The sequence below is a fragment of the Acanthochromis polyacanthus genome, chromosome 14 (genome assembly GCF_021347895.1).
Source record: "Acanthochromis polyacanthus isolate Apoly-LR-REF ecotype Palm Island chromosome 14, KAUST_Apoly_ChrSc, whole genome shotgun sequence".
Classification (NCBI taxonomy): Eukaryota; Metazoa; Chordata; class Actinopteri; family Pomacentridae; genus Acanthochromis; species Acanthochromis polyacanthus.
The window spans coordinates 34,993,418-35,012,223 of NC_067126.1; the positions used below are offsets into that span (position 1 = coordinate 34,993,418).

The window sequence follows — 18,806 nt, forward strand, 5'->3', positions numbered from 1 at the left end:
AAGAACTTATCAGGTCACAATGTACCACAAACACTTTCTGCATGGACTGAATGTGTCCCTGCAGTGTGTCGTTTCTGCCTCCCTCTGGTCTGAAGACAAACTACACACATCTGACACAAAGCCAAGGATCAAACGAGCAGCATCCATCAGTTAGTATTACATCCACTGCTTCTCAGAATCTATCAACATGAACATCATTTATTGAAGAAGTAGCTGAACTCTAGCAGACTACGACACTAAAAAGTCCATTGTTTGTGCGGTTTAGTTTAAGTGTCCATGTCACACAAATCTTTGAACATTTTTTGGTGGAAAAAAAAGAAATGTTAGAAATGTTTCTTAAGAACATTCACCAAAAAAATCAATCAAAATCCAGCAAATTTTGCTGGATTTTGATTGGCTTTAAAAGCACTCCACTTACATTTCCAGAAGTTGATCAAATAGCGGGAACGCTTTAAAGCACTTTTACAACCAAGCTAGAAATATTGGTTCTTTTTGCACCATTATTTCACTTTGTTTGAACTGAATGCAACAAAGCAGCTCTGCCAGAGACGGTTGGAGATTCAGGTTCCAGTCTGCAACGCTGTAAACAGACTTTGACATGTTAAATTGGTGGAATTCGTCTTTAATATCCAACATGATGAAATATAAGCAAGACCACATCAGAACCTTTTTGTTCAGAGCTCTCTGTAAACTATCACAAAGCTGTAAGGCAAAATGAAAGCTCTCGACCCAATTAAACAGACTTTTCAGTTTATTTTTCTGCAACAGTTGTAGACCAAAGATAGCCTAGCTTAGCTAGACTGTATTCCCGTTATAAGGGATATACGGAAATACGGTCTAGCCCTCCTCCATTGACACATTTTGACAGGTTTTCAAGCTCCGAGCAGATCAGACCGAACCAATCAGAGCACCAGAGGCGGGAGTTAACGATGCGACCGCAACAGAGCGAGGTTTCTCTCGTGCGCTTTCCTCTGTTTTGCTCGGGCTGAATTTGTCCTTAAAACCTCAACAAGAAGCAGCTCTTAAAGCTTTTCTTTTTAAAAAGGATGTATTTTTAATTCCGGCAGGCTGTACGATAGAATGCATAATGCTGCCCTCCACTGTTGAAAGGGAGAGCTTAGATTTTCCTCAGGACCCCTGTACGGCGAAGGAAGCTGTTAAAACTACAAAACATCATGGCGGAAAGGCAATTGTTAGGTCGCTTAGTGATTGCGTCACACATGTGTTACGCTGATTGGCTCTCTCCAATTCAAGCTGTGATCGGTAGTCCCGCCTCTGGGCTAGATTTGGTTCAATGGAGCAGTTCCAGACTGACTTTATGTGTATTTATAATACACAATATAAAGGCTGTCTGGTCCCCAGGCAAGACCAAAGAAGACTGTGGCATCGAATAAAACGCAGAGCCGAAATACTCCAGTGTAGTTGCCTGATTTGATATTTTCAGCCGCTAGATGGAGGCTTTTATCTGCCTGCCTGTACTGAGCAGCAGGAAATCATCAAAGGTTCTATTGAGTCAAAATGATTCCAGTAAATTCATAAAACATAAGGAGCTGCTGAACATCCACGGAGAGCCAAGACAAGGCCACAGCTGTAAAGCACCATATTTTCAGTTAGAAGACTCGTCTGTGCATTTTACTTGACACACCAGAGAGCGCTAAGCCTTGTAAATATTAAAGACCCCCTCTGGTGAAAATCAATATTTTTACCTCTGTAAATGTCCACATGGTGTTTTTTTATATATGTATTTTATGAACTCAAAGAGACAGACTTTTGCTTTATCACTGTTCCTTAAGAAAGAGACTGTTTTCATGCACATTTCACAGCCTTCATTTGTTCTTACAGGGATGTTCACTCATTGTCTTTGTTCAAGTATGAAGCTCAGGTGGTCATAAACTATATAGCAGTCACTGCATTAGCCTAGAAACACTCAAAGTCACAGAGGAAGACCTGAGAAAGCTCCAGAAGAACATCCACATCTGATACTAAAATCCAGTCAGAAAGAGTCAGTAAACGGACGTTCAATTTAAGATATTACTTTGCATGTAGAGCTACGAGCTAAAAACAGTGTTAAACACGTGTGAATCACAAAAATTTAAACAACATAGAATGATACTGTACAGATGAATTCTTTAAAGAATGCAGCTGATGTTTTTCTATTTCGTTCTACTGTCAAGGTGTTTACATTGTAAAAAAATGAGAATTTTCAAAGAAAAAAAGTTCAAAATTTCCTAAAACGGCAAACATTAAATGAATCAAAAGGTTAGTGGCAGTATGACAGCAGCTGTCATCAAAAGATTTGTAGATGAAGATAAAAAATAACTTATTGATAAGTTAAAGGTTATCTGCTGTAAGACTTTGCAACATCAGCATCACTGTCTGATGATAAAGAAAAATTGTTGGATGGTTATTTAATTGCCATTTTAGTGATATCCACTCATTTTTTAAGTGATTGTTTCCATAATAAATAATGATGGAATTTGTAAAGACATTATCACAATTAACATAAAAAACTTTTTTTTTTAAACTTAATAAAAATGTATGCAAGATATATCCCATGAACTTCAAAAGTCCCTCAATTATATATCAACCCAAATATTATACGTTTGTTTCTGTTGTAACTCTAAACTTACTCTGGTGTGGGGAGCAATAAAGGATTGTCTTCTTGTTTAAAATTGATTTTGTGATGTAGCCTAAACTACAGGTGATCACGTTCTGCCTCTGACAGGAAACAGTCACAGAGACTCGTTGTCTGACAGCGAGCATTTAGAAGACGAGCGATCCTCTTGTGTGGTGATGTAGCTGAGCAGGTCGATCGCCGTCACGACACCAAACACCGTCTGCCTCCGACGAGCCGAACCATCGGTCACATCTGGACAGACACAGAAGACTGAAGTTACACTGATGTTAGCGGGTAAAGAGGGAAGATCGTTGTGGTTCTTTCCCTATGAAAATGATTGGAAGATGTTCTGTGATAAAGGAAGGAACAGCAACAGTTGTGAACAAAAGTTTACATACACTTGTAAAGACCATGTATATCATGGATGTCTTGAGTTTCTGTTGACTCCTGTATCTCCAAATTTTCTGTGATGGAATCATTGAAACATCTGTCTCAAAAAACAAGCACTTTGGCTTTCAAGATTTATTACAGATCTTCTGGAAATATGACAAAAATCTGCTATACATGCAGTTTGTATCAGCATTTTTAAGGCATGACAACTTCAACAGATAAAAGATGCATTATCTACATCTCAAATGTCATTTACCAGGAGTAGTTTTTAAAAAATATATATACACACACACGTGGACAAAATTGTTGGTACCCCTCAGTTAAAGAAGGAAAAACCCACAATTCTCACTGAAATCACTTGAAACTCACAAAAGTAACAATAAATAAAAATTTATTGAAAATTAAATAATCAAAATCAGCCATCACTTTTGAATTGTTGATTAACATAATTATTAAAAAAAACAAACTAATGAAATAGAGCTGGACAAAAATGATGGTACCCATAACTTAATATTTTGTTGCACAACCTTTTGAGGCAATCACTGCAATTAAACGATTTCTGTATTTGTCAATGAGCGTTCTGCAGCTGTCAACAGGTATTTTGGCCCACTCCTCATGAGCAAACAGCTCCAGTTGTCTCAGGTTTGATGGGTGTCTTCTCCAAATGGCATGTTTCAGCTCCTTCCACATATGTTCAATGGGATTCAGATCTGGGCTCATAGAAGGCCACTTTAGAATAGTCCAACGCTTTTCTCTCAGCCATTCTTGGGTGTTTTTGGCTGTGTGTTTTGGATCGTTGTCCTGTTGGAAGACCCATGACCTGCGACTGAGACCAAGCTTTCTGACACTAGGCAGCACATTTCTCTCCAGAATGCCTTGATAGTCTTCAGATTTCATCGTACCTTGCACACTTTCAAGACACCCTGTGCCAGATGCAGCAAAGCAGCCCCAAAACATTACTGAGCCTCCTCCATGTTTCACCGTAGGGACAGTGTTCTTTTCTTCGTATGCTTGGTTTTTGAGTCTATCAACATAGAGTTGATGTGCCTTACCAAAAAGCTCCAGTTTGGTCTCATCTGTCCAAAGGACATTCTCCCAGAAGCTTTGTGGCTTGTCAACATGCATTTTTGCAAATTCCAGTCTGGCTTTTTTATGAGTTTTTTTCAGCAGTGGTGTCCTCCTTGGTCGTCTCCCATGAAGTCCACTTTGGCTCAAACAACGACGAATGGTGCGATCTGACACTGATGTACCTTGGCCTTGGAGTTCACCTTTAATTTCTTTGGAGGTTGCTCTGGGCTCTTTGGATACAATTCCAACGATCCGTCTCTTCAATTTGTCATCAATTTTCCTCTTGCGGCCACGTCCAGGGAGGTTGGCTACTGTCCCGTGGGTCTTGAACTTCTGAATAATATGAGCCACTGTTGTCACAGGAACTTCAAGCTGTTTAGACATGGTCTTATAGCCTTTACCTTTAAGATGTTTGTCTATAATTTTTTTCGGATGTCCTGGGACAATTGTCTCCTTCGCTTTCTGTTGTCCATGTTCAGTGTGGTACACACCTTTTCACCAAACAGCAGGGTGACTACTTGTCTCCCTTTAAATAGGCAGACTGACTGATTATGAGTTTGGAAACACCTGTGATGTCAATTAAATGACACACCTGAGTTAATCATGTCACTCTGGTCAAATAGTTTTCAATCTTTTATAGAGGTACCATCATTTTTGTCCAGGCCTGTTTCATTAGTTTGTTTTTTTAAATAATTATGTTAATCAACAATTCAAAAGTAATGGCTGATTTTGATTATTTAATTTTCAATAAATTTTTATTTATTGTTACTTTTGTGAGTTTCAAGTGATTTCAGTGAGAATTGTGGGTTTTTCCTTCTTTAACTGAGGGGTACCAACAATTTTGTCCACGTGTGTATATTGTTTTTAACAGAGATGAGGGCACTTTTCCATCTATTTTAATAATCAATTATTAAACATCATTTTTTGAAGAAAACCTGCCAAACATTTCCAAATGCTAACTTCTGAAATACGGGGATTTGTCTTTTTAATTGTTTTTTTTTTTTTTACAGTTATGGGATAATAATTTAAATATATGAGGGTTTTGGACTGTTGGTTGGACAAAATGAGAGAAATCATGCTGTCATTGTGGTCTGTTGTCATTTTCTGACATTTTATAGAACAAACAATCATCTGCATGTACAATACAAAAGGAAAAAAAGTCAGCTGCAGCACCCATAAAGCACAGATAAAATTGTGTCTTAAAGTGTCGTAGGCCCACGCACTGATGAAATAAAGTTTCTTACACTGGGTGTGATCAAACACCACCAGGGCAAAGCTGTCAGTTTCCAGGATGTGGGACAGTTTCCCCAGACTGTCTGTCGGCTGCACCTGGAAGGTAAAAGAGAATTAAGCAACTACATGAATGAGTTAAATTCAGATGCATGCCTTTAACAGTTGCACTTTTTCATCCATACTGCCACGTGCTCCTGATCTGACCTGTCTGAAGTCCTTACAGAGCACCAGACTGACAGCGTCTGAAAGCTCCACTTTATTGGCCAACAGAGAGGACAAAATGGTTTCCAGAGTCACCATCCCTATGATGGCACTGCACAAGCAAGCAGAGACAACAAACCTTTCATCAGATACAAGAGACTCACTCTGTCTGCTAATGTCAAAGAAATATCCAAAATAAAGATCAAGGTACCAATAAAGCATACAAACAAAACATTTCCACCATAAACAATGAATAAAATACAGATAAAATATATACTTGAGCTCTACATTTTAAATGGAAAACATAACATGAAAAAAAGAATTTGTTAAATGCAGTTAAATTGATGTGAAAGAGGGTTTATGATTGGTATTTCTCTCATCATCCACTTTTTTTTTTGATTGATTGAGATATTTATTTTAAACATATAAAGACAAGTACCAAGTAAACAAGGAATTAATATTACATATAAATACACATACACTCATATACATACAGATCCATACACATACATACAAAACTAAATTATAAAGCAAAAGAAATATTTCACAATTCTGGACTAGATCTACATATTTGAGAACTTTGTGCAAGTATGCAGATGATTTGGTGATTTTGATCCATATAGTGCAGGAACTGAGAGATTATTCACTTTATGGTATGGATCTAAACATCAAATCTAGAATTTCCCGAAGACACACACCCTGACTCAGTGACGACTGGAACCTGGTCGATCCTGTTCTCCTTCAGGATCTCAACAGTTTTCTGGCAGGACACAGACGGAGACACAGTGAGAGGGACGGACAGATGTAGACTCTGGACAGTCAGGTCCCACCACCTTCAAGGCAGCAAGACAAACGTGTTAATGCTCATCTATGAGACGGCCTTTTTGGATTTGTTTTTGGGTTTTGTTTTTTTTACCAGGGTTTGACGTCGACTGGGGCCTCCGGGCCGAGGAAACCCTTCTCACACATCCACTGATCACTCAGGAACTTTGACCTGGAGATAGAATGTTAAAATCATCAGCAGTAGGTGTGAACATGTGTGGAATAACAGCCTGGTTTCCATCCTGCGCCTTAAACTTGTGAGATTCTAGAAGTTATTTCTGGAGTTTTTTGTCTGGAATTCGTTAAGTTCTTCTAACGCCAAAACAAGTCTTGTAGTTTAGATTTATTCAGTATTTTTATGCTTGTTTTTCATCGTGTTAACTTTAATTTTTGCTTTATTAGTTGAGGACAAGCACTTTGCATTATATGACTAAGTGTCCTACATGTAGTTTCGGACGGAGTCGGCCAGGATGACCACACAGCGCTGTCCCTCCTCCAGCTGCTGAGCCGTCTTCACCGCTGCTGCCATCACAGAGCCGGAGCTTCCGCCTGCAGAACGACAGGAAAATCAATCCACACAACTAATAAGCAGGCCGTTGGTGGTCTGTTACGTGAACGCACCACACAGAAGACCCTCCTCTCTGATCAGTCTGCGTGCCATGGTGAACGTTTCCACATCGCTTGATTTGTACCACAAGTCCACAACCTGCACAGATTTAAAAAAGGAGAAAGAAAATGAGCTGGAGCTTAGCTAAAATGTGAAATGTACAAAAACACCCACAGATTTATCCAGCACGGTGGGGATGAAGTCGTATCCAATGCCCTCCACTTCAAACGAAGTCTTCTCATTCTTTTCTTTTGGGGCAACAAGAACAGAGCCCTCAGGATCCACACCAACAATCTGAAAACAAACAACGGTGTTAAAACTTTGCCATTACAGCAGCATAAGGATTAAAAATGCAGCACTAACAGGCTCGAGTAAGCAGAAATCACATGCATTTTTACTCAGATGATGTACTGTAGTTTGCAGAAAACACTTGTACTATGAGCTGCTGTTGAGTTAAGAAAAAACTTCTTCCTTTTGTCATTTGGCCTCAGCTCTGGATTACAGTAAGTTCTGTGTCTTACCTTGACATTAGGGCACCTCTCTTTCAGCTTTCGAGCAACACCTGTGAGTGTACCACCTGTACCGGCTCCAGCCACCAGCATGTCCAGTTTACCTGAAAGGAAAACCACATTTGCTTTTTTAGGCCCTATTCTCACAGGATTAGAATTACCTCAGGACCAGTGGTGATTTGTAATAGTTGTGGAGGATGTCTGTGATCTTAATCCCGTTTGAATGTGCCATGTCAGTAATTGGGTTATCGCAGTCAAGTACCAGAATACACAATAAATACAACACTGACTCACATGGGATTAGTATAACGTGGCGATCTCAGGTCATTTATGAATTTCCCCCAAGTCTGTGTTTATTTAAATGCATTTTGCACAGGATAAGCAAAGTCTGTGTTTTACTCAAATTTATTGACATTACAGCCCAGATACGATTTCAAATCTGTGCACATCGACATCCGCTGTTGTCACGTCCATGCATAGCGGGCCGTCAGGGCCTTTTGAAGGATAAACATAGAAGGTTTCTTACCACATGCTGCTACGCTGACAGGACGTCAGTGTTTGGTTAAATATGGTAGGTAATTTGTGGTGGAATTTTTACTTCACAAATTACAAACGTGGTGCATTTGCACGGGATTGAGACCATAGACATCCTCCGCAATTATTACAACTCAACATTGGTCCCAAGGTAATGCTGATCCTGTGTGAACAGGGCTTACGAATGTCACTTTTTGCTTACAAAAAGAGATTATGAACTTATCCTCTATAGTTTGGGCTTCTAAAACTGAAAGACTGCATGCAAAGGCTATAGGTCCTACACTGTTCTTTTTGTAGTTTATGTGTCGTGCCAATTAGCTTAAATGTAGATTATGCACATTATTAAAGAACCCCAGAATTACAGATACGTGCTGACACAGTCACATATATTTAATATTTCATCTTTACTTGAATTTTGCTATCCTGTTTTGCTTGTTTTAGTATTTTATAGTACTTTGTTTTTGTTTTGCAAATTGATTTTGCAGGTCTTGATGTTTTCTGCCGGTCTAGTGACACGTGCACCACTTTGGTCACTTCAGGTTGTCTATATCGTGCAACTCAACTTTTTTTTATAAAGAAACTTCTTTTCTTCTTCAAGAGCACCAGCGGTTTTCATTGTCAGACTCCATCATCTGCCTTTTCATTTGTAGAGTTATTACATGTTATTTTCTGATCTGTGTGTTGGGCATGCTCTGACTTACTGTGCTGTTTAAGTTGTTGTTGACTAATGGTCACATGTCATACTAGAGACCACTTTGTGGAAACTTTGTGACACCAAAGAAAGTGTAAAGAGGTGTAGCTAAGTGTGTTCTCTTTTTTCCTCTCCTTTAGCTGCTGAATTAAAACTTAAAAGGGGTTTGGCAACATAAATGTATCACAGGACACTGAATAATAAGAGAAAAGAGGCACAACACAAACCGTCACACTGCTCCAGTATCTCCTCTGCTGTGGTGTCATAGTGAGCCAGGGGGTTGCTGGCGTTGCGATACTGGTCGAGGATGTGCGAGTTGGGGATCTGATTCTTTAGTTGCCAGGCCATACGTACATGAGACTCTGGAGAATCAAAAGCTGCAGATGTAGGTGTGCGCACAACTTCTGCTCCGAGAGCTCTTAGCACATCCACCTGAAACACACATTAAGACTTTTAATTAGCCAAATGCCCCACATTCAAGTAATGACAGGTTGTGCTCATGAACAGAGCTGTTTACCTTCTCCAGGCTCATCTTCTCAGGCATGGTAATAATGCAGCGGTAGCCTTTCACTGCAGCGGTGAGGGCGAGGCCAATACCTGCATCAACCCCAAAGAGGAGGATTTTACAACTTGCTATCACAACAATTACAGTTTACATCGACTGTCCATCTTTCTTCCACATACCCGTGTTTCCAGAGGAGGGCTCGATGATCGTGTCTCTTGGTTTGAGGATCCCGGCTCTCTCAGCGTCCTCCACCATCCGCAGAGCGATCCGGTCCTTCATGCTGCCTCCTGCACTGAAGAACTCACACTTGGCCACTAAAAACAGTCACCCATAAGAAAATACTGCATGACTGGATGTGTTCAGGGCTGATCTTGAAGGTTCATTTGATGGAAACGATTTTAAATCTGTCCTCCATTATCCGTAATGATTCGGACTAAATTACTACCACAGCAAGAATAACAAGAAAAGCATTCATTCCCCTTTTAAACCAGAACCAGGCGCTAGTTCAGTGCTGGTGTTTAGTTGGTTCAAATCTCGTGCTTCCTGAGAACCGGTTTGCAGCCAAATTAGAGCCACGTCACTGCGTCACCGTGAAACGTCAGCACGTCACTGCGTATGTAGCCGTTCAACAACATTCGCGCTTCATAACCATGGAAGTGCCTTTGGACTGAAAAAATGACAGATGCACTTTGGGGACTTGAGGCTTTCATTAATTTGCATTCTTTTTATTTATTGTAGTATTAGCTAATGGGGAGTCCTGCTATTCTTGTGTGAGCCATGTTTTAAGGCTATTTTTGTTTGCAATTTGACATTAAGAGAGTGCCAAATTAGCTATCAGCTATCACTGTACATACTTTAGTACCCACTGATGTGCAGACAGCTCTCACTGGATCACTGTAATACTGAAGAAAATTAAATTCTCAGGCAATTTCCGAAGCAGAAGTGGATTTATGGGAGTTTATTTGTGTTTAATTGTTTTTCTGAAAGCCTTTTATGTTACAAAGTGTAGAATATTTCACCCCAGAGCCTCCTTGTAAAGTTAATAACCTGTCTGAATAAGTCTTTAGACAGAACTGAACTAATTTTAACTTTGAGAGCATGAGGTCGTCTAAAAGTATCCTCTACTTTTGTTTCGTATACAAACTCCTAACTTTGCAGGTGCGCTAACACCTGCTATCTAGAAATTAGAACAATTGGTAGATGTAAAGTCTTTTGTCTCATTAATGCATGGGGACAAACTAGAATGTGACTTTCATTATTTGACTTATTTCATCTTATTTAATTTTACATTTGCTTTATTCCCTAATATTCTGTGTTTCTTATTCTTTACCCTTTTACTGAACATCCATGCTGGCTTAACAATTTAGTTTTCCTCTGAGGTTTAAAAAGGTCCTCTAAATCTAAATGATGCAGCTGAGGAGAAATTGTATCCAAATGAAAAGTGCGGAAATGTTTTCAAGTCTTGAGCTGCATTTTGTTTGTGGATGTGTGTCTCTCTGTTGGCCAAAAAGAACAACGAGTCTTTCATTTTCACCTTACAACCCCCTGGAACTCACTGCCTCCTCAGACAAAGCCCCAACAGTTACACAGTGGCCAACGTGAGGAAACGAGCCACACGATACTTCAACCTTCCCTTCTTAACAGTTAAGCAGGAAGCCAACAGGGACTCGGAGAACCAGCAACCCTAATAAAAGCAAAGATGAGTCTGCAGCGTGCATGTAGCTTGAAAGACTTCTGCCTTGAAAAACATCCTTATGCACAAAGATTGTTCGCCAGGTGAGATTTCTCTCTAAATCACTGCTGAGCTACAGTTACATCCAGGCAGAATTTTTTTCATCCCACTGAACACATTAAACTTCTCAACTTTATTACTGTTCCAGGAAGGAGAACAGTACAGCTGCTGTTAGAGGAGTTTGGAGCGACTCCTGAAATGGAGTTCTGTTCATTTTCTTCATGCTGTTTCCATCTCAAGCTATCTGCATTAGAAGTGTGCAGAAAAGATTTTAATTAACATTATTGTTGGACAACCAGTCAACCAAATTACTACGGCTATCCCCATTAAAGTGGTTTCATACAAATTCCTCAACATCAATTAGAGGTTCAATTTCAGTGAAAATCCAAGAGATAGGACTTTTATGCTTTGCCTTTATGCCTCACTTGCAAAGAGGAAAAGGGGGTAAAATATTGCATAGAATCCAGTCTGACATTAAGAACAGAATTTTGGTTCTCCTCCTGAGACCTTTTACATCCCAGAAGGATCAACAATGTGAACAGATCTGTGCTGTCAGACAACTAGCTCCTTGCATGACACTGTCTCCAACATTAACACCAAATAAGCACAAGAAACGAACAAAAAAATGTTATTTAGTGAAAGCTGTCGGCCCAAACGGAAATGTCACTGACGTCAAAGGTCAAAGGAAAACAAGAGTCAACTTGGACAGACTATTCGATTCATGGAGGGACAAAACATAACTTTAGTCAAGCTAGCTTTGGCCATTTTCTCATGACAAGACTCAGCATCCACTTCCATGTGAAAGATAAAGGGCACCCATGTTCACATTCTGGACAGAGAGGACCGATGGTTTGAAAGAAGAGTGAAGGAAACCATGTATTTTAACTTAGAACAACCATGTTGAAACAGAGGAGGAGCTCTATGATACTACCTATCAGATACTGAGAATGCAGTCTTGAGATCTTTCCCAAGAAATTTCCACCACTGTTAACATCTTGAATTACTTTCACAAGCTTCCGCACTGAAAGTTAATGAGTTTTATGTGGTTATATGGGCCATTAACTATGTGAGGTGGCGGTGACAGTATATATTTGAGACTCTGTATTGGTTAGAACTGAAGAAACCTCTTGGATGAAAGTTAAAACTCTAAAAATAGTGTCTATAACCTCAAATATGGACAAACTAAAATAACAGTGTAACTTAAAGCTGCTGTCCGGAGTTTCCGTTTGTTTTCAATTTATGTATCATTTTTTAACAAAGCTTAAATGTGTTAGCCTAGTTCGATACTATAATATAATGTTAGTATGACGCGATATGAAAATTTATTCCTGAGCTCCGCCTTCCTCTCATAGACCCCCATGTTATTCCAAAAAGCGCCGGTCGCTGCCGACCAATCAAGTTCGAGCTTCAGCTTTGTCATGCTGTCAATCAACGGTTACGCGCACAGCAAGCAAGCCCATGCAGAGGTGGGCGAGCGACGCACATTTGTTTTGCTTGTGGAGGAGAGAGCATCAGGGCTCAGCAACTTCCAGAAAAGTTACCAATCCCACGGTTTGTCAGGCCAAGAGACTGCAGGACGTTTTTTGGCTCGGGGTGCTCGCGTCGCTCCCCGACCACGGCCTCCATAGCCCGCCTGACGGCTTCGTTTAGATGCCCGACCTCTGGAGGAAGATGTTGGGGCGTCTGGGACATGCTCTTCGTCAGAGGAGTCATGCAATTCTGAACTCTAGATAGAAATAAATAAACAATCTAACACATATACACGCGTAAATGCACTAAGTTTGATAAACAACGTCATCGAGAGGGATACACGAGTGTAATCACATATTGAAACTTGACTCGTTCGTCCTAGCAGATTCATGTTATTTTAGTATTAGGACAAGTTAGACTCAATACAGCATTCTAACGTAATTCCTTTATTATTTACTAAATGTACTAAATGTAGAAGAGTGGAAAACAGCACAACAGGCAAGATGCTGCAGCACTCCGGGCACCACTCTCAGGTACTGCGCGCGTGCACAAATAAAGGGGCGAAATCAGAGGGAGGGACCAACAGCGTTTTGGGAGACGCTGCGATTCAAACTCCGGACACGAGCTTTAAGTACCCTCATTAACCACGCCCGACGGGTACATCAGTGGGGTTATTGCATTCGGTGCGGTATCTGGCTGGGTAAGTATGTATGTATGTATGTATGTATGTATGTATTTGGCCGGTCCGATATCTCTGCAACCGCTGAAGTCAGGATAATCAAACTTGGCAGTGAAGATCAGTCTAAAGTCCCCTGCTCAGTTGTGGAGTTACAGGTCAGCAGATCAAGTAGGGAGGGAGATACGTACGATTATCAAAATTGATACATATTGCATCAGTTGTACAGGGAGGACAGGGTTTTCGCCAGCAGAGGGCGTGGTTCTGCCCTCTACTGAGGGCTCATCTAGTTTATCTATTCAATAAGAGTCAATCATGTTAAGCCTCACGTACGTCACATCACTGTTTGGTCCACTGTCCAGGACACTCATTTGCAAATAGCTACAGTGTTTGAGCACAAGCTACAGGAGGTTGACTACAGTTGACTTAAAGGTCACTGGTATCATTGATAAGAGGGGTTTTCTGAATGTTACACGGGGAACCTTTAACGAAATCTTTCACATTTTACTGTTTGTACTCACAAACATCACACTTGAGCTCGAACTCCTTTGGGATTCTGTTCAAACGAACCAGAGGTGTGTGTCCAATTTTCCCCAGGATGTTGGGGAGGATGCTGGGAGGTTTGATGCTGTGAAGCAAAGAAGAGAAAAAATCACCATCAGTAATCTAAGAACACAGTTTTGTTTACATGGTCAGTGATATCTTATGATAGATAAATCAAGCTGGGAGAAAATATGTTATATCTAAGCTGGTTATGATAGCAGAATCATGATAAACAGAGGCCCACACCCATAATTTAAAGCATTCACTCAAAGAGAATGCACATACATGGAAAGTATACCATTTTTTTGGACTCTGCTCTAGTTGTTTGGTTCCTATTATAGCTAAGAGTGAATCTGATGAAGGTGTTAGGATGAGTTTTACTGCATGCTTTCTGTACACTCTACTCCTGCTTTTACTACCCTCTGATTTATTTCCACACATTTCTATTTCTCATTAGTGCATCTCTTACTGTGCTGGGTGGCTGTGAGGTGACTCTGAAACCGCTGCTCCCAGCCTCCAGGTACATCTGCTGGGCAAATCAGGGCGGATCCAGTCCCTCTGATCTGAAGCTCCTTCTGTGTCCTCCAGCTCACTCCCACTTCCAGATAACCTGTGATCACTGGTCACAGTTACAGCATCTCCATCCGCACTGGAAGACTTTTCAACGCGAGTTACATCTGTGGAAACATCTTCCAAGCATGCACTTCCACAACCAGAGGGCATGGCTCACCTGCAGCAAGAAGGGACAGATGCTTCAATCAAACACGTGCTTAAAACCTTCAGACATTAATTATTGAACACCAATATTGTCCTTTGTAATATGAGTTTACTCTGATTATACCAGTATCTTCTAAACATGTAAGGAGATCAGTATATCATGGTGACAATGGTCTAAACCCTCATTTGCAGGCACCAAATAATATTCTCTCCTTGTCTGAAAAAAAATCAGTAAAAAAAAACCCAAATTTCTGAAAATTTGCAAAACCTTCAGGAAGAAAATTACAATAATTCCTTGCAAGTTTCCCTTAAAAGCTTTATTTTCAAAAAATACCCTGTCAAGTAGGGCCTAGTTATTTGAGATCCCAGGAGCAACCACTCCCTAAATAAAAGCTTTAAGCAGACCAATGAAAAGCTAAAATGAGAAACTATATAAGTTAACCACATGATTGTGCTTATGCTTGATGCAACAATGATTTTCATAGGCTGATATATATTCTGAAATGATGATTGCTATAGAATAGAATGATTTAAAATGAGTTATTTGATCATGCTAAGAAAAATGATTTAAAGAAGTGATTCAGCGTAACTAAATGAGTTTTGAATGGAAGTAATCTGTGCTGTTCTGAGCTGTATGCAGGCAGGAAAGAGAAAAGCAGAAGTTGGGGACTGCTACTGTGTGCCTGGCAGAACCCAGGCCTATGGCCAAATATGGTTATAGGAAGCGCATGAAGAATGACTTCACCATTGTGCCTTGAATATGCCTTGAATGTGCCTTGACCAGGCCTTGACAATGTGTGTAGTTGTTGTGAGCCTGATAGTTAAGCAACTGAGCATACAGATAATGTGTGTGTATTAGAGGATGAGACTATAAAAGAGAGAGTCAAAGACACTGAATTCGGAGTTCTCCTCCGGAGGGGGAGATGCTGCTCGCCGGAGCTGCTGGAGAGCATTGCCAAAGTTCTGAAGAGTCGACATCGGACCTTTTGCCCAAGAGACGTGGAGACAACGCAGGACTTAGGCTGCAGAGTTCTTTGAGGACGTCGTTGGAAGCAAAGTTGTTCTAACTTTGTTCAAAAGAAGAAGACCACACTCTGCCAGACGGAGAGTCCTGAGAGGTCTGCAGTTATCCAAAGAGATGAAGAGAAGACAGCACCTATGACATCCAGAGAGGCGAAGGAGGAGGCAGCAGAGGGCTGCTCCTCTCCCTGGGGCTGGAGGACCCAGCGACCCACCGCAGCCTGGTGAGACGGGGGTTTTCCATCACCACCACCCAAGTGAGAAGACAGCTGAGACGCCAGCACTTGTGTTGCAGTTGCTGCTAAAGATAATTGCCAGGCCAACGATTGGCTTTCGGGATCTCTCCACTCCCCCTGCCTAGGAAGAACACCCTCCGCCCACAAAGAAGACTTCGTACCGAGTCTGCTGGTCCACGGAGGAGTTCAACTAGATGCAGGTCAAGACCGGGTGTGACAGCTAGGCCAGGCTGTCCGTCCTCTCTCTCCTAAATTACTAATTAGAGAAGATTCTTAGGTACGCTCAGCTTAGTTTAGTTTAGTTAGAAATAATCTGAAATAATTAAATTGTTAATCATGAATTAATGCTGTGCCCCTGCTAATAACTGCTTAATAAAATGCTATATTGCATTTAAAGAGAAGCCTAATGAAATTATTATGAACCACTGATTCTGCATAGCGGTAAAAAGTTAAGTTGATTGTGTGCATTAAATCTAATGGTTCTTAAAGGTTACTTTAATCCAACTACTTATTTCAACATTACCCCTGAGGTTAGTTTTCCAAACCTCTAAAACGAACCTAGGAATATCACCAAGTGCAACAGTTATAAGAGGAAAGCTGTCGTTAACAAACACGATCGATAAATCAATTCTACTACTTAGGAGGGCTGCTTAGTAAGAGAGTATTTATTGAAATAAGAGGGGTAAGACGTTTGGAGAAGACAGTTAAGACCTAGGCGAGTATTCCTCGACACCAGCTTAATTATTCTACTGAATCCTGTTAGGTAAATTCTAATAGGCAGATAGAATCTGACCCTTTAAACGGAGAGCTGGTCCTGAATTAACCTGAGGAAAGGGTTAAGGAAGGCTCGACTGACTGACAACCCCAAATTTCACAAGAAAATTATTTTAAATAATTTCCAAAAATGAGTTTAAAAAATCCTAAAAAATATCTAAAGTGGTTCCATATATTTCAGTTAAACTTCTAACTTCTCGGTCACTCCAGCGGAAAACGAGCTAAATCACTGAGAACTACCTTAAATCCTTTGAGCTCCAGTTTAAGAACAGCAGACTCACCTGTCCGGATAAGACACGGATAGATCTGTTATTTCACGTTTTCTTCCTCCAGCCAGCACTCACAAACTGATCTGCTTTTGTCCCGCAGTCTGCAGTATGAACACCTCATTAAATGAAATGTCCAGGAATCAGTAAAATCAGTGTGTGGGAAGTTTTCTCTGCTGTAGAAGAATCCACCAATCAGGCCCACACCTGCACAGTCTAATTAGCATAAAGAACAGAACAGACATTCATACCTGCAGCACAACAAGGAAAGAAAAAAAAAACAGGTGGAGTACACAGAACAAAACCTCTGTTGTGAAATGAGTCAGAATGATTAAATGTTTCATCACAGGGCAACAGGTCCAAACAAAACACCAGTGGTTACATTTTTAGGGCGTTTCTAATGTTGAATTCTGTGGTTAAATTAATACAAAAGGAGCAACCGTAACATGAGTCTTGTGATCAGCGGACTGGTTGTGATTTTGATGCAGTGTAAACTTCTAAATTCTGCAGCAAAAGCAATAACAATTCATCTGAACTGAACATCAGCTTTAAACTTAAAGGGGCGCAAAATGTTTGGTGCAGAGAGGATTAGTTCACCTCACAGCAAAACCTTAGCAGACTCAAAGGTGTAGACTAGATATAGAAAATGGATATAGAAACATGGATGCCCACTCATTGGTTTTGGTACTACTGTTTTGAAGCTTAGACTTTTAAATGACCATTTCCAGTTCTCTCCTTTGAAACCAGATGTACCAAGCAAGCCCTGGATCTGACGGAGACACTCATACAGTTTAGCTACCTCAATCAGGCCCGGACTGGCAATCGGGAGAGGCCGGTTTTTTTCCCGACTTTTTCCTTATTGGCCTGCCTGGACAGGCCAGCCACGACTGGCAGGCCAATGAAAAAAAGTTGATCGGCTTTTTGGCAGACAGGCCCATAGATTGAACAAACGCTAGATGTCTCGAGACGGAGTCGGCGGCGGCGTCACTTGGCGGCCATCTTAGGACAGGGGACTGCTCTGGCGCACTGTACTGTAGTCAATGGTAAGGTGGATGATTTCCTCACTTTAACACTCATAACTCGCTCAATTCTTGATTGATTTACAAACGGTTTAGTTTATTACAAACCTTATTAACATGGCTATGACTCAGGCTCAATTCCGAAATCGCAGCTTTTCGTTTTGAAAAATGCGGCATAGTTGTGTGTCTTTTCTGCCTGGCTACTCACATTGAAGATGGTGTTACTCACAATCTGATTTTCAATTATTAGGTTTTCCAGAGACCAACGTTTTTTGAGAACCGAATCTTTAGGTGAAATTACATTCTTTGTGGCTGTGGTTGTATTTATTTGCTTGTTAAGAGACTTTGATTGAGACCTTACACTTATTGTTTGTATACATCTATGCCTGGATTAGTTAGCCTGCAGCCGAAATGCATTGTGGGTAATGTAGGCACCAGGTTCATGAAAAGAAAAGACATCATCTCTTTTTGTTGTGCATTGATTTTGGTTGAGCTTTGCTTTTATCTGTGCATTAGAAAGCTGATAGTAATAAAAAAGTGCAATGCTAAATAATAAAATTACATTTACATCCATTTATGCTGAAAAAAGATGATATCTGTGTTAATTATTATATGAATTCAATGGTTTTAATTATTCTTATGTAAGCAGTAAAACAAGTACATCTCTGACGTTTATAACAAACCAAGCTGTTGTAAAATCGGTTGAAAATTTAGCAATCTACAGTGATTTTAAAATCCATGCTCCATTGACTTCAATGTTTGTTTTTTTTATTGAAAGCGTCAATACAAACATTTTAGGCATATTCTACAAATTAACTATAAAAGGTGTTGAAACAGCTTTAAAAATAGGGAAAAAGAAAGGAACAAAACAACAACAACAACAACAACAAAAAACATAAACCAGTGAGGGATTTTACTCGTGGAGTGAGTAAAGTTCAAGTAGCGAGTAAAGTCTTAGGGCATTATTATTCGACATGAGAAATAAGGATTTCTTGTATAAATACAGTTCATTCTTCCATCCGTTGATGTGGGGTTTGACCTTGAGAAACTTGCATCTGTGAATATAATATTTACCAAGTATAATTAAATTGTTCACCAAGAAGTCCAAGTTTTTTTTCTTTTAGCTGTACTCCGACCTTAATTGACATCCAGTTCAGTTGTTGCAAGGAGATTTGT

At 40.2% G+C, this 18,806-nt stretch overlaps 1 protein-coding gene across 1 annotated transcript; it reads right to left on the reverse strand.

Moving 5' to 3' along the window:
• Window positions 1-733: 733 nt before the first annotated feature.
• Window positions 734-16,812, reverse strand: cbsb (cystathionine beta-synthase b). Its single transcript, XM_022195832.2, has 15 exons — window positions 16,627-16,812; window positions 14,068-14,328; window positions 13,577-13,683; window positions 9,357-9,491; window positions 9,190-9,269; window positions 8,900-9,104; window positions 7,460-7,551; window positions 7,113-7,232; window positions 6,953-7,037; window positions 6,775-6,880; window positions 6,426-6,503; window positions 6,208-6,342; window positions 5,513-5,621; window positions 5,320-5,404; window positions 734-2,869 (listed from the first exon to the last, which is right to left on the reverse strand). Exons 2-15 carry the CDS (start codon window positions 14,319-14,321, stop codon window positions 2,733-2,735), a joined length of 1,728 nt encoding a protein of 575 aa, XP_022051524.1. The 5' UTR covers window positions 14,322-14,328; window positions 16,627-16,812; the 3' UTR covers window positions 734-2,732.
• Window positions 16,813-18,806: the final 1,994 nt, after the last annotated feature.